The 12,765-nt window shown below is 36.9% G+C and overlaps 1 protein-coding gene across 1 annotated transcript in view; it reads right to left on the reverse strand.

Annotated features, from left to right (window-relative positions):
- Nucleotides 1-10,668, reverse strand: part of LOC109842415 — a 13,632-nt gene extending 2,964 nt beyond the window's left edge. Inside the window, exons 1-2 of the mRNA XM_020411295.1 lie at nucleotides 9,823-10,668; nucleotides 99-1,853 (exon numbers count right to left, since the gene is read on the reverse strand). Of these exons, the coding sequence (XP_020266884.1) occupies nucleotides 99-1,853; nucleotides 9,823-10,668 (2,601 nt within the window). The remainder of the gene's footprint in view (nucleotides 1-98; nucleotides 1,854-9,822) is intronic.

Genomic DNA, 12,765 nt, shown 5'->3' on the forward strand with positions numbered 1-12,765 from the left:
GCTCTGGTAGTAGACTCTTGCAAATTAACACTACATAACTGAATTAAGTACCCTTCTCCCTGTTCTCTGAAAGTTTTATCAATGTTCTTTTCACTGACCATTTGTAACTCCTCTGGAATTATTCCCTGTAGGGTTCTTTTCACACCTTCAGTTATGAAAGATACCTGCAATTTCTTGAAATTTAAAGTAATATCCTCTAAGGTCTTCATCCAATCTGCCCCCAAAACAATTTGACTTCCTCCCATGGGCATAATCAGCAGGTTAACCTGGATTTTCACCCCTTGACAGTCCAGCAATACTTCTTTGCACACCCCAGCTCCTTTGATTAGTTCCCCACTAGCAACTAATACATTGAAATTGTTAGATTCAGTCACTGTTAACCCCAATTTTTTTACAAGCTTAGTATTGATAAAATTGTGAGTTGACCCTGAATCTATCAAAATGCTGACTGCTTGGTTCTTGTAATAGCCCACAACTCTGATAGTGTGAGAGGCATTAATTCCACTTAAAGCTTGCACAGAAATAGAAGGAGCTCCTTTAACTAAACTCTCAGCTAACTCCATTGTTAAAGAGTCCTCTTCATCTTGATTATCACCCTCTTCAGTTTCATTCATGCCTCCTTCCAGAATTCCCTCAAGAATGAACAAATGTTTTTCTTTACACTGGTGACCTCTATGCCACCTTTCATCACAAGTAAAACACAAATTCTGACTCCTTCTTCTCTGTATTTCCTCAGGAGTCATTTTCTTAATTTGAGGAGATGGTCTGGGGTTATCTTTAGTAGGAGGATTAAAAGATGGATTAACTGAAGAACTCCCTGGGCTGTAAGTATTCCAATTTCCTCTTGGTTTTCTTTCATTTTTTTGTTTATCCTCAAACAATTTAGCTAAGGATACTGCCTCCCTTAGAGAAATAGGCCTAGCAGCTGCCACTTCATACCTCAGTTCATCTTTAAGACCTCCTATAAATTTTTCAAGAATATGCCTCTTGGAGGGTTGTTCATCCAACATACCCAATGTTTGCTCAAATTTCCCCAAATACTCTCTGATGGTAGAAGTTTGCTTCATAGTAGAAAAAGTGTCATAGGGTCTTGAGAGTTCACTAGGACCAAATCTAGTAATTAACTCTTCTTTAAAAATTTCCCAATGATTATAATCCTCAATGTTCCTGGTTAACCATCTATACCATTGCAAAGCTTCATCCCTCAAATAGAATGAGCAAACCTTGACCCATTCATAACTATTGATATCATAATAATCAAAAATCTGTTCAATTTGCTCCAGCCACCCTATCACGTTTTCATTTCCAGAAAAAGAAGGAAAATCCAAACGCAAAGATTTGGGTTGAAAAAGTTTTTGATTACTGAAGAAAGAGTTTTTCTGGTTTGAGGAATTACCAAAACTGTAACTTGGTCTGAATCCCTCAGTGAATTCATCCACTCCTTGGTTTTGAGAGATATGGGTGTGCTCCTGATCCCTCCTGTTTGGATTCCTGACCCCTGATCTTGACACATCTCTATTCTCTCTTGATCCTAAGCCTAAGCTCTGCTGCTCATTTCTTGCCTCTATCCCCATTACACCCTGATTAGGGTTCTTGGAGTTTTTGGCTTCTTGAACCAAGAACTGTAATTGAGAAAAAATTTCTTCAAACTTTGATGTAACCTGTTGATTGAATGATTTCTGTTGAAGGAGAGCATCCTCCACACGAACCATTCTTTCTTCTTGAGTCATTTCTCCAACAGAACCCTCTTCTTGATTACCCAGGAAATCTTCAGCTCTGGCTTCAGCTTCGATCTGCTCTGATACCAATTGTGAGGATCCAAGCAACTTGGGGAACCCACCCTTAAAAGCTAGCTGTTAAGGGGGAAGAACCAAGTCACTTAAATACCCCATCAAGCAGCCCATACTACCCGATGTGGGACTTTAGTCCCTAACATAGCACCGCCCCTGAGAGCCGACGTCCCGGCGGCTGCACTCTATGATGCTTCACTCGGCGGTGCTTTACTCGGACTTTTCCGGTCAGCCCCTCCGCCGGTCAGCCCCTTCACAGGTAGCCCTTTTCGTGACGCCGACAACCAGCTCTGATACCAATTGAGAGGACCGAGTTCCTCTGTTGAACCTGGTATTACTGTTTCTGGCCATGGCTAGCTCAGAACAGTTCTAATGGAGAAGAATGAATGAGAGAGACAGAAGAATTGGAACAAAAGAACAAAATAAAATTGAGAGAGAGAACAGAATTCACTTCATTTCATTTCATAATCTCTTTGTTATTACATCCTCTCCCTTTTATACTAATCGGATCCCTCAACTGTTAGTTTTGTGCCGTGCACGTGCACAAACAGAAATAACAGAGAAAGAACAGAAATAACTGTCTAACTGAACTACCACATTTATTACAAGATGCCACAATAAAGTCTTTGCAAATTAGTCCTTCTCTCTGGCATTTCTTTTGTGTATCAGTCCCTCCTTTACGTATCAGTCCTTACTCCCCTTCCAGTTCCCTTCCAGTTTCAGCAGCTTCAACCACTCTAGTCTTCACCTCAATCTCCAGCTCATGATCTTCAGTTCCAGTAATTCCAGTCCCTGACATCTAACCTTTTCTTCAACTCGATCCCAAGCATTTGAATTGTTCAACTTTTTTTTTTCTTTCATTACCTTTAAACTTAGAAACCCTAATGACTACAAAAACGCAAACTGTAATTCATGACGATTAATGTTGTCGCTGGCTTGAGAACCTTTAGTATATTTTATATACATGTTGCATGTATGATTAGTGTATTAGGTGAATGAACAAGCTTTAAATATTGGTCTTCTGACTGTTTCATAATTGGTTTGTCATTTACGACCAGGGACACTGAAAACAATATAAGTGGATTTTGACGTGTTCAATTAGATGCTTCTCATTGGGATCTAGTAGTTGTCTCTGCTCTTCCCCAAGTGAATATTTACTGCCGGGTGGAAACATCTATATTGATTAGATAGTCTCCAGATTGTTTAAATTTTCAATTCTAAGCAAAACTGGTAGGGCTAGCTTGTACCGCTCTGGTAAGTATCAACTAATACTCTGATCCAGACAGTTGGAAGGTTTCAATAGGGCTCCTATGATTTCGAGTTCAACTGCAGGTTGGATAATTTAAAAAGGAAAAGGAAAAAGAAAAAAAAACTCATCTTACTAGAATCAAACTTAACAGCTTCAAGCATCTTTCCGCAATCTATGCATCTGAGAAATTAAGTTTGTCTTTTTTTTCTTAAGACTTCTCTAGATTTATTACCCATTCTGTAGGTCTCGCATTTTGTTTGTGCTCCTGTGATTTCCTGTTATATTCTTTAACGATTCATAACTCTGCGAGCATGTGTGAGCTGTTTGGTATAATTGTTATTCTGCAAAGCCACCGTCTCTGAACTGGATTAATATAATGTAGGCCCATTGTATCCAACTGTAGGAGCTTCATTTTGAATCATTCAACTAAATCATGCTACATGCTAATTGTGATGATTCTATAAACGTTGTGCCCATAGGAAACCCTACCTTTTTATTAATATTATAGATTGCTACCCAGTGGAAATTTTGGCTCACAGGATAGCGATGGACGAAGCGGAGAACTACACAGACAAACTTAGTTTTCAACAAGCAGGAGAATTTAACAAAATCCCTGAAACACACACTTCTAGCTCGAGGGAATTCTTATCATGCTGAAGTTTCAATAGTTGAATTACACAAAACAACCTCTTGACCCTGAAAACTGAGTTGACTAGCAATACTACAAATGTGTCGTGAATGTATTTGGAATTGAAAGGATATCCTTTTCCCCTAATATTCATAGACATTATGTGCATATGCTTTTGGGAAAATTTGCAAAATAGACCGTTTTTATAAAGTAATTAGCGAAATAGACCACTTTTAAAAGTAATTAGCAAAATAGACCTCTTTTTGGCCAATAGACCAAACAGAGGTCGATTTTGAAAAAATGGCTTCAGAAAACATACGGGACTACTAGTCCCGTATGTTTAAAGTTAACTAATCTAATGATTAGTGCACTAATCATTAGATTAGTTAGCTTTAAACATACGGGACTAGTAGTCCCGTATGTTTTCTGAAGTCATTTTTTTCAAAATCGACCTCTTTTGTCAAAAAGAGGTCTATTTTGCTAATTACTCTCAAAAGTGGTCTATTTCGCTAATTACTTTATAAAAACGGTCTATTTTGCAAATTTTGCCTATGATTTTACCCCATTATGTATAGAAAGTTATGTTTGAAAGAAAAATGAAATCTGAAAGAAGTCCTTCCTCCTTTTTTCGTTCTTGTTCTCTCCTGTCTATTTCCTGTTTGTGTCATGGAAAAGTACAATTGCTACTGCACTTGCCATTTGCAACAGCTGACAAGGCGATTACAATTGTACTTATGGATGTTTATTTTGTTACAATTAATGTATACGTTGAGACCGCGGTTACAGAAGAGTTGCACCTGCAGTGAAACTAAGAGCTACAACTGTAAATGTAGTTTACAAATTACAACAGGAACAACGATTGTAATTTTCATCAGAAACATAAGATGTGTGTGCCAGACGCAAAAAGTTTCATAACCTCGTGCTTCAGGTTATGATATTAGCTTAGGATCTGTTTGTTTGCACGGAAATAGTAAAGAAGTAACTAAAGTAGATGAAGTTTCTTCTACTTCAAACAAAAAATTATGTTTGTTTATCCGAAAATACTACTTCAGCTACTTCCATAAATGTAGATGTGACGTCTAGGTGGCACTCCTACTTTCTAGATTTTTTTTTCCGCCATTGAAAGCTCAGAAGTAGAGGGGAAGTGAATAAAAAGTGGGGTCCACTTAAATTGAAACAAAGAAAATACTATTTCCACTACTTCTAAAATATATGAAACAAACAAAATAAGTACTACTTCCGCTACTTTCTACTTCATATAATTGAGGAAGTTACATCTTTAATTTACTTCTTACTTGTAATACTTACGTCCATCCAAACAAGCCCTTAGGGCTAACTGCCGACAAACCTATTGTAGTATCGTTAATTTGTTTGGACTCTCTAGTTTTACTTTGGGACTGATCACAAACAAAACCGTCCTCCTAGGTCAAAATCGTTCTCATAGACAATAAAACCATCCTCCTATGTCAAACTCGAAACCATCCCCCTTGGTGTGTAAGCGTCACGGTAGCTTAAAAATAAAACCGTTCCCATAGACAGTAAAACTATTCTCCTAGGTCAAACTCGAAACCGTCTCACGGTAGCTTAAAAATATAACCGTTCCCATTCCCAAATAACCGTTAGCATCTGCAAAAAATATGAACCGTCCCCAAATGTTATAAACGGGAACAATTCAAGAACCGCGCTACTTGGATCATGAACTGTCGCGTTAGACCAAAGACTACAGCAGCAAATGTATCAGATGAGTAACTATTCTCGTAAGCCTATGAAGATGGTTTTATTGTCTACCGGGACGGTTATAAACCTTCCCCATAGACCCATTATTTGGTAGCGCGTCTTAATCATTCATTGCGACCCAAACCTAAAGATGGCAGAAGATTCATCAGTCCCATTGAGCGTTTTAATTAGCTCATTGTCCCTGTTTCTTTTGCACCTTAAGGGGGTGTTTGTTTGCATGCAAGTGAAAGATGAAAGTGAGAAAGTTACTTTCATTTAACAATTAAGGTGTTTGTTTTCATGTAAGTGGTTATGAAAGTGAGATGCAAGAAAGTTGCCACATATGATTTAATGCAATTTTGACTTTCCCTAAAAAAGTGGTGAAGTCACATGAAAGTGACCAAAATGTAACTAATTTAATTAAATAATTTTAATTATACTCTCTAATTAATCTTATTTTGCCACGTCATCTTCACATTGCACTTTCGATAATAATTTAATTTTTCAAACAAACACTGTATTTCACTTACGTGCTGACATGGATGTAAAAGTCATTTGCAAAAAAAAGTAACTTACATATTTTAAATTCACTTTCAGATTGCCAAACACCCCTTAATGCAATTTTGATTTCCCCTAAAAAAATGGTGAAGTCACATGAAAGTGACAAAAATGTAACTAATTTAATTAAATGATTTTAATTATATTTTCTAATTAATCTTATTTTGCCACGTCATCTTCACATTGCACTTTCGATAATAATTTAATTTTTCAAACAAACACTGTATTTCACTTACGTGCTGACATGAATGTAAAAGTCATTTGCAAAAAAAAGTAACTTACATATTTTAAATTCACTTTCAGATTGACAAACACCCCCTAAATGCACGTAGCTAATTTCAAAATTAGTAGGCTGGGTTCCAGAAAATTATGAAAAGAAAAAGGACATGAAGCTCGTGCTTGATAAATGATCAGAGCTTTGAATATCTTTGGCCTAGTAAAAGCAAGACATGAAGCTCATGCATGATATAAACCAAGATTTTCATGCTCAAATAGAAGCGGGCACCATCGTATTAGTGTATATTGCAATTTAATGAAATGATTTAATTAAGTGAGGTCGGCACTGCCATTTAATGCTTAGTTATAAATTCCAAGTGTGGGTACAAGTCAAAACAAATTTGGCTCTTCCCCTTGCAAACCGGTCACGTCACGTGGGGTAATTAATTTTTCATCTATTAATGTTTTTTTTTCTAGCCATTATTAATGATCCCAGCGTTTTGAAGATGGCATGTGCGGGATTATACATAAAGGAAGGTTCAGTTATTATACTATATATTTTATCGATTTTTCTATAGTGTCCATGGGTACTCTATAAGAGAGAAGAGAGATAGAGAAAAATGAATGAAGAGAGGGTCTCCTGATTTGCATTGGGATCATCTTCTCATTCATTTCTCTCTATCTCTCTCCTCTCTTATAGAGTGCCCATGAGCACTCTATAAGAGAGGAGAGAGAGAGAGAGAGAGAGAGAAATGAATGAGGAGTATTTGAACACAGAAGAAGAAAAACAGATTTTGAGGGGGGTTCCGCTAATGGGTAAGGGTTTTTCACTTTCCTTTTGTTGTAATTTCTCAAGGAGATTTCTCCTCAATTTATAGGGGCTGAACCCACTAACTCCACCCCCCAGATCCGCCCCAATGAGAGATTTTCTCTCAATAACCCTTCCACGTTTTCACGTTCCACAATTCTCTCTACTGAGAATTGTTGATTTGGTCATCTTAGACCAGGTCAACCTAACATCTTCCACTTGACCAAATCAACCAAGTGATATGCCTCCCACTATCCGTGAGATCAGATGTTTCTGCTTACCATTACTCTCACTATCCGTAGAGAGTAACTCTTATTTCATTATTCATGAAATTTTACTTGGACTTATTTATTCCTAAGTCCCATCAAACTTACATGTTTGATAAAAGATTATGCTGGTATTCCTTTTGTCAAAGGATCAGCAATCATATCTGTAGTAGGGATATAAGTCACTTTGACTTCTCCCTAGCAACACACCCTTGTTTCTTGCTACTCCAAGAAACAGCTCCTCCTCCAAAGATAAATAAGTGTCCCGAAGTGGACTTTCCATCATCTTTATCACCTCCGAAATCAGCATCGGAATAACCGAGGAGTTCAAGCGAATCAGCTTGATAAACTAATCTATGAGTCAATGTACCTCTGATATACTTCATAATCCTTTTAACAGCTTCCCAATGTGCTGGTCCTGGATTACTTTGATATCTACTGACTAGACTCACAGCATAAGCTATATCAGGTCTGGTGCACAACATTGCATACATCAAGCTTCCAATTGCTTGAGCATAAGGAACATCTAATGGCTTCTGCTCCTATCCAGGGCTTTGCTCTTTACATAATCTCTTTCCCATAACCAACGGAGTTGGTGCCGGATTGGAATTCTCCATTCCAAACCTTTTAAGAACTGATCTTAAATATTTTTCTTGGTTTAAACTTAGCATTCTAGACTTTCTATCTCGAATTATTTGAATTCCAAGAATATATGATGCATCTCCCATGTCTTTCATCTCAAACTTTTCGCTGAGATCTGCCTTGGTTTTATTCAACATTTCTATGTCATTTCCAGCGAGCAATATATCATCCACATATAAGGATAATATAGTAAACTTGCTCCCACTTTTCAAGACATATACACAATTATCTAATTTATTTTGAATAAAACCAAGTTTAGTAACTGCATCATGAAATTTGAGATACCATTGTCTAGAAGACTGTTTTAAACCATATAGAGATTTCATTAATTTGTAAACTTTATGTTCCTGTTCTTTCACCTGAAAACCTTCAGGTTGTTGCATATATATTGCTTCCTTCAACTCTCCGTTAAGGAATGCAGTTTTAACATCCATTTGGAATAACTCCAAATCAAGATATGCAACAATAGCCAAAATAATTCTAATGGATGCAAATTTAGCTACAGGAGAATACGTCTCCTGAAAATCTATTCCTGCTTTCTGGTTATAACCTTTGGCAACTAACCGTGCTTTGAATTTATCAATAGATCCATCAACACGATATTTCTTTTTGAGCACCCATTTGCATCCTATGGCTTTCCTATTTTCTGGTAGATCACATAACTCACATACCTTATTCTTTTCTATAGAATCAAGTTATTCTCTCATAGATTCTAGCCATGAAGCTGATTCATGCGATTTCATCGCATCAGAAAAAGTTAAGGGATCTTGTTCTTCTATATTTGTATCTACCGAAAAACAGGACGACTCACATGAATACAAATAGTAATCATCCATCCATGAATGTTGTGTTCTTGGCCTTTTGTTACCTACAACTGGTTGATTAGGTACATTATTTTCCATAGGTATTTCATCATTTTCAAGGTTAGGTTCATTCATAATATCAGAGTCATTAGTGGGAACAACACTGTAATAATCATCATCTATTACAGTTAGAGGTTCTATTTCCTCTTGAACTTGTTCCTCTTCCTCTAGATTCTCTAGAAATGTAGCATCTCTGCTTTCAATGACTCCTTTTTCTTTATTGTAGAACTTATAACCTTTTGATTTTTCTGAATACCCTATGAATCTACACTTTATTGTTTTAAAATCCAACTTATCTCTAAGTTGACATGGAATGAGAACATGGGCTATAGATCTCCACTTCCTGAGATGACTCAAATTAGGTTTCCTCCCATTCCATAATTCATACGGTGTAGATATAGCTGATTTGGTAGGAATTCTATTTAAAATGTAGTTTGCAGTTAACAATGCTTCTCCCCAAAAGTTTTTAGAGAGACCAGAATGAGACAACATGCATCTAACTACATTTAATAATGTTCTGTTCTTTCTTTCAGCAACACCATTCTGTTGTGGCGTATACGGCATTGTTGTATGCCTTTTAATTCCATGCTGAATACAATAACTTTCAAATTCTTTAGAATTATATTCTCCACCTCTATCAGTTCTCAGAATTTTGATTTTCAATCCAAGTTGGTTTTCAACTTCTGTCTTATATCTCTTAAAGCAGTCAAAAGCTTCTAATTTTCTGGATATAAGATAGACGTGTGCAAACTTGGAATAATCATCTATAAAAGTAATAAAATATTCTTTATTACTATGAGTTTTGACACTTAGGGGACCACAAATATCCGAGTGTATCAACCCTAAAAGTTCATTGGCTCTATGTCAGCCAACAAAAGGTTTTCTAGTCATTTTACCAGTTAAACAATGTTCACATGGTGACAATTGAACATTAGATAGTGCAGGAAGCAAGTTCATTCTGATAATTTCTTTCATTTTTGAAATACTAGCATGTCCTAGTCTAGAATGCCACAATTCAGATTCAGAAATATAACAAGACAAGTAGTTCAAATTCGAAATTTTATTATCAGAATTATTACAAACTACTGGAAGAATGCATAATTCATGCTCGGGCACATATTTTCCCATAGCATACACTTTATTATTCTTGCCTATAGAAACCCTATTATTATAGAACCTAACTTCCAGTCCTTTCTTCATCAAGCTGGGAACAGAGATCAGATTGCGTCGAATTCCTGGCGCATAGAACACATCTTTGAGGACAAGAATGCTGTCCCCAAGATCCAATCTATACGAACCAATACCTTCTACATCGAGATAGGTATTATTTCCCATATAGATTCTCTGTTCTCCTTTCTTCAGCTCGGTGAATTCTACGACTCCATTCTTGTCCTTTGCGATATGCCTAGTCGCACCGGAGTCGATCCACCAACCACTGATATCCGTCATCACAGCATTACATTCCGTCACACCGACGAATTCTCTTTTGCTAGTACCCCCTTGTTCTGGATGCTTATAGCCTCCCTTATTCTCCTGCTTTTCACCTTGTGGGCAATTGGGTTTGAAATGCCCGAACTTTCCACAATTGTAGCAGGCTCCGCGGGGTACTTTCTTTCTCTTGAACTGCTGCGATTTCGGTCCTTGTGGTTGTGGTTTACTAGAACCAGAGTTTTTATAGCTTCCAACATTATGCCTCTGGCGGACATAATTCAGCTCTTGCTGCACCATATTCAGTTCTGGTTCCTTCCTACTAGCTATTAAGTCCTGTTCTATCGCTAGGTGCATAGGAAGATCAGTGACAGACTTAATGGCAGGATTCATTCTTAATGTGGTGGCAGCCACAGCAAGTGAAGGGGGGAGACTATTCAAAATGGTTGCCACTTGCATTCTTTCCGGGATTTCGGTCCCAGCAGTGGATAAGTCCTTAGCCATGACAATCATTTTATTTATATGCTCTACGGCATTGTCTCCCTCTTGCATACAACGATAATTATACTTATGCAAGAGGAGTTGAATGTTAACTTCAGAAGCAGTGTCGTATTTTTCTTTTATTGCATTCCACATGTCCATGGAAGTCTTATAAGTTTCAAAAACTTTGATTAAGTTATCTTCCATGAACATGAGCATAAGACTTTTCGCCTTTTTATCTTTCGACTTCCACTGCTCAAACCCTTTCCTTTCTTCAGGTGTAGATTTATCAGTAATGGTTGGAGCAGTGGTTTCGATTATATCATCAACATTGTCATGAATAAGAGCATACCCTATTTTTCTATGCCACATATCATAATTACTGCCATTAAATTTGTTAATTTTTCCTAGTTCTGATAGAACGAGTTTACTAGCCATTCGGTAAAGAACTAAAACTAAATTAATTAAAAAAATATGTATAAGGTTGATATTTTGACAATTATACTAAAATAGAATAAAGTTAGATAATAAATAAATAAATAAATGAAAAAGAACCTGATTGTTCCAAGTTGGTGAAAGAAGTTCCAATTTGAGCGAGATTGTCACTCAACGGTGTTGATTGGATCAGCACTTGTCGGAGTTTTGTCGTCGTTTCTGACTGGATCCGGAGATAATCTGCTGTTGTTGTTGAGTTCCACCGGATAGAATTTGCGAAGAAATGTGTGGACAACTACAGCTGATAGGGTTTTTTTTTTAAGATGGCTCTGCTGGTTTCAAAGAAACTTTGGGATATTGAGGTGGGATATTGGGCCTCGTGGGCTTTGCTTATGGCAGAAAATAGACAGGCTTTAGTAATGATGGAGTTTGATTTGAAGTAAATGGACGATTAAAAAAAATTGAAGCAGCAACACTGAGCCTTGTAACTGGGCCCTTAAGAAAACGAGTGCCCCACGTTCACTCCGCTCCGTTCAAATCTCTAGCTAGGGTTGTCGCCAAAAAAAAAAAACAAGGGGCGCGGATCTATCTCTCTTCCTCGAGGGTGGAGACTCCGGCGATGAGATCGGCGCGGCTCTGTCGTCGATCGAAGCAGCAAGGGTCATCGAAGGTCGATGGAGGTGCAGTCGTCGATCGTGGCAACCGTCGTCGATTGAAGCTAGCTCGAAATGGCGGCGTTATGGGAGATGAGGATCGAAGCGTGCTCTGATACCAGTATTTGAACACAAAAGAAGAAAAACAGATTTTGAGGGGGGTTCCGCTAATGGGTAAGGGTTTTTCACTTTCCTTTTGTTGTGATTTATCAAGGAGATTTCTCCTCAATTTATAGGGGCTGAACCCACTAACTCCACCCCCCAGATCCGCCCCAATGAGAGATTTTCTCTCAACAACCCTTCCACGTTTTCACGTTCCACAATTCTCTCTACTGAGAATTGTTGATTTGGTCATCTTAGACCAGGTCAAGCTAACAAGAGGGGTCCCCCGATTTGCATTGGGATCCACTTCTCATTCATTTCTCTCTATCTCACTCCTCTCTTGGTGTTTGTTTCACTTTTTTTGGGATGTAGGGTGGATTTCAAGTTTTGGGATGTAAAAAGTGCTTTTTTGAGTTTTGGGATTCCATAAACTTTGTTTGTTTCAAAATTAATTTTGGGATATTGAATCCCTAAGTTATAAAAAATATATATTTTTAGGATTTGTAAAATCTTTCCTTTTGTTTCAACTTTTTTTTTTGGGATATAAGGTGGATTACAAGTTTTGAGGGTTTTAGAATTCCATAAACAATGTTTGTTTCAAAACCAATTTTGGGATATTGAATCCCCAAATTATAAAAAACTATTATATTTTAGAATTTGTGAAATCCTATTTTTGAGAGAGGATTTGGGTTGGTTATTGCACCTATATATTATTAAAAAACTATTATATTGCATTATATTAGTATGCTATACTATACAATAATTAATATAATATAAAATTAATATATTATATATAATATTATAATAATATAATATTTAATATAATACATCTATTCCTCATAGGAGGACCCAAGAATCACTGTTCATGCTGTAGTAAATGAGCAAACTACTGTAACATTATATATATATATATATAATATATACTATATAT

This window comes from Asparagus officinalis, chromosome 5 (assembly GCF_001876935.1).
Source record: "Asparagus officinalis chromosome 5, Aspof.V1, whole genome shotgun sequence".
NCBI classification, from domain to species: Eukaryota; Viridiplantae; Streptophyta; class Magnoliopsida; order Asparagales; family Asparagaceae; genus Asparagus; species Asparagus officinalis.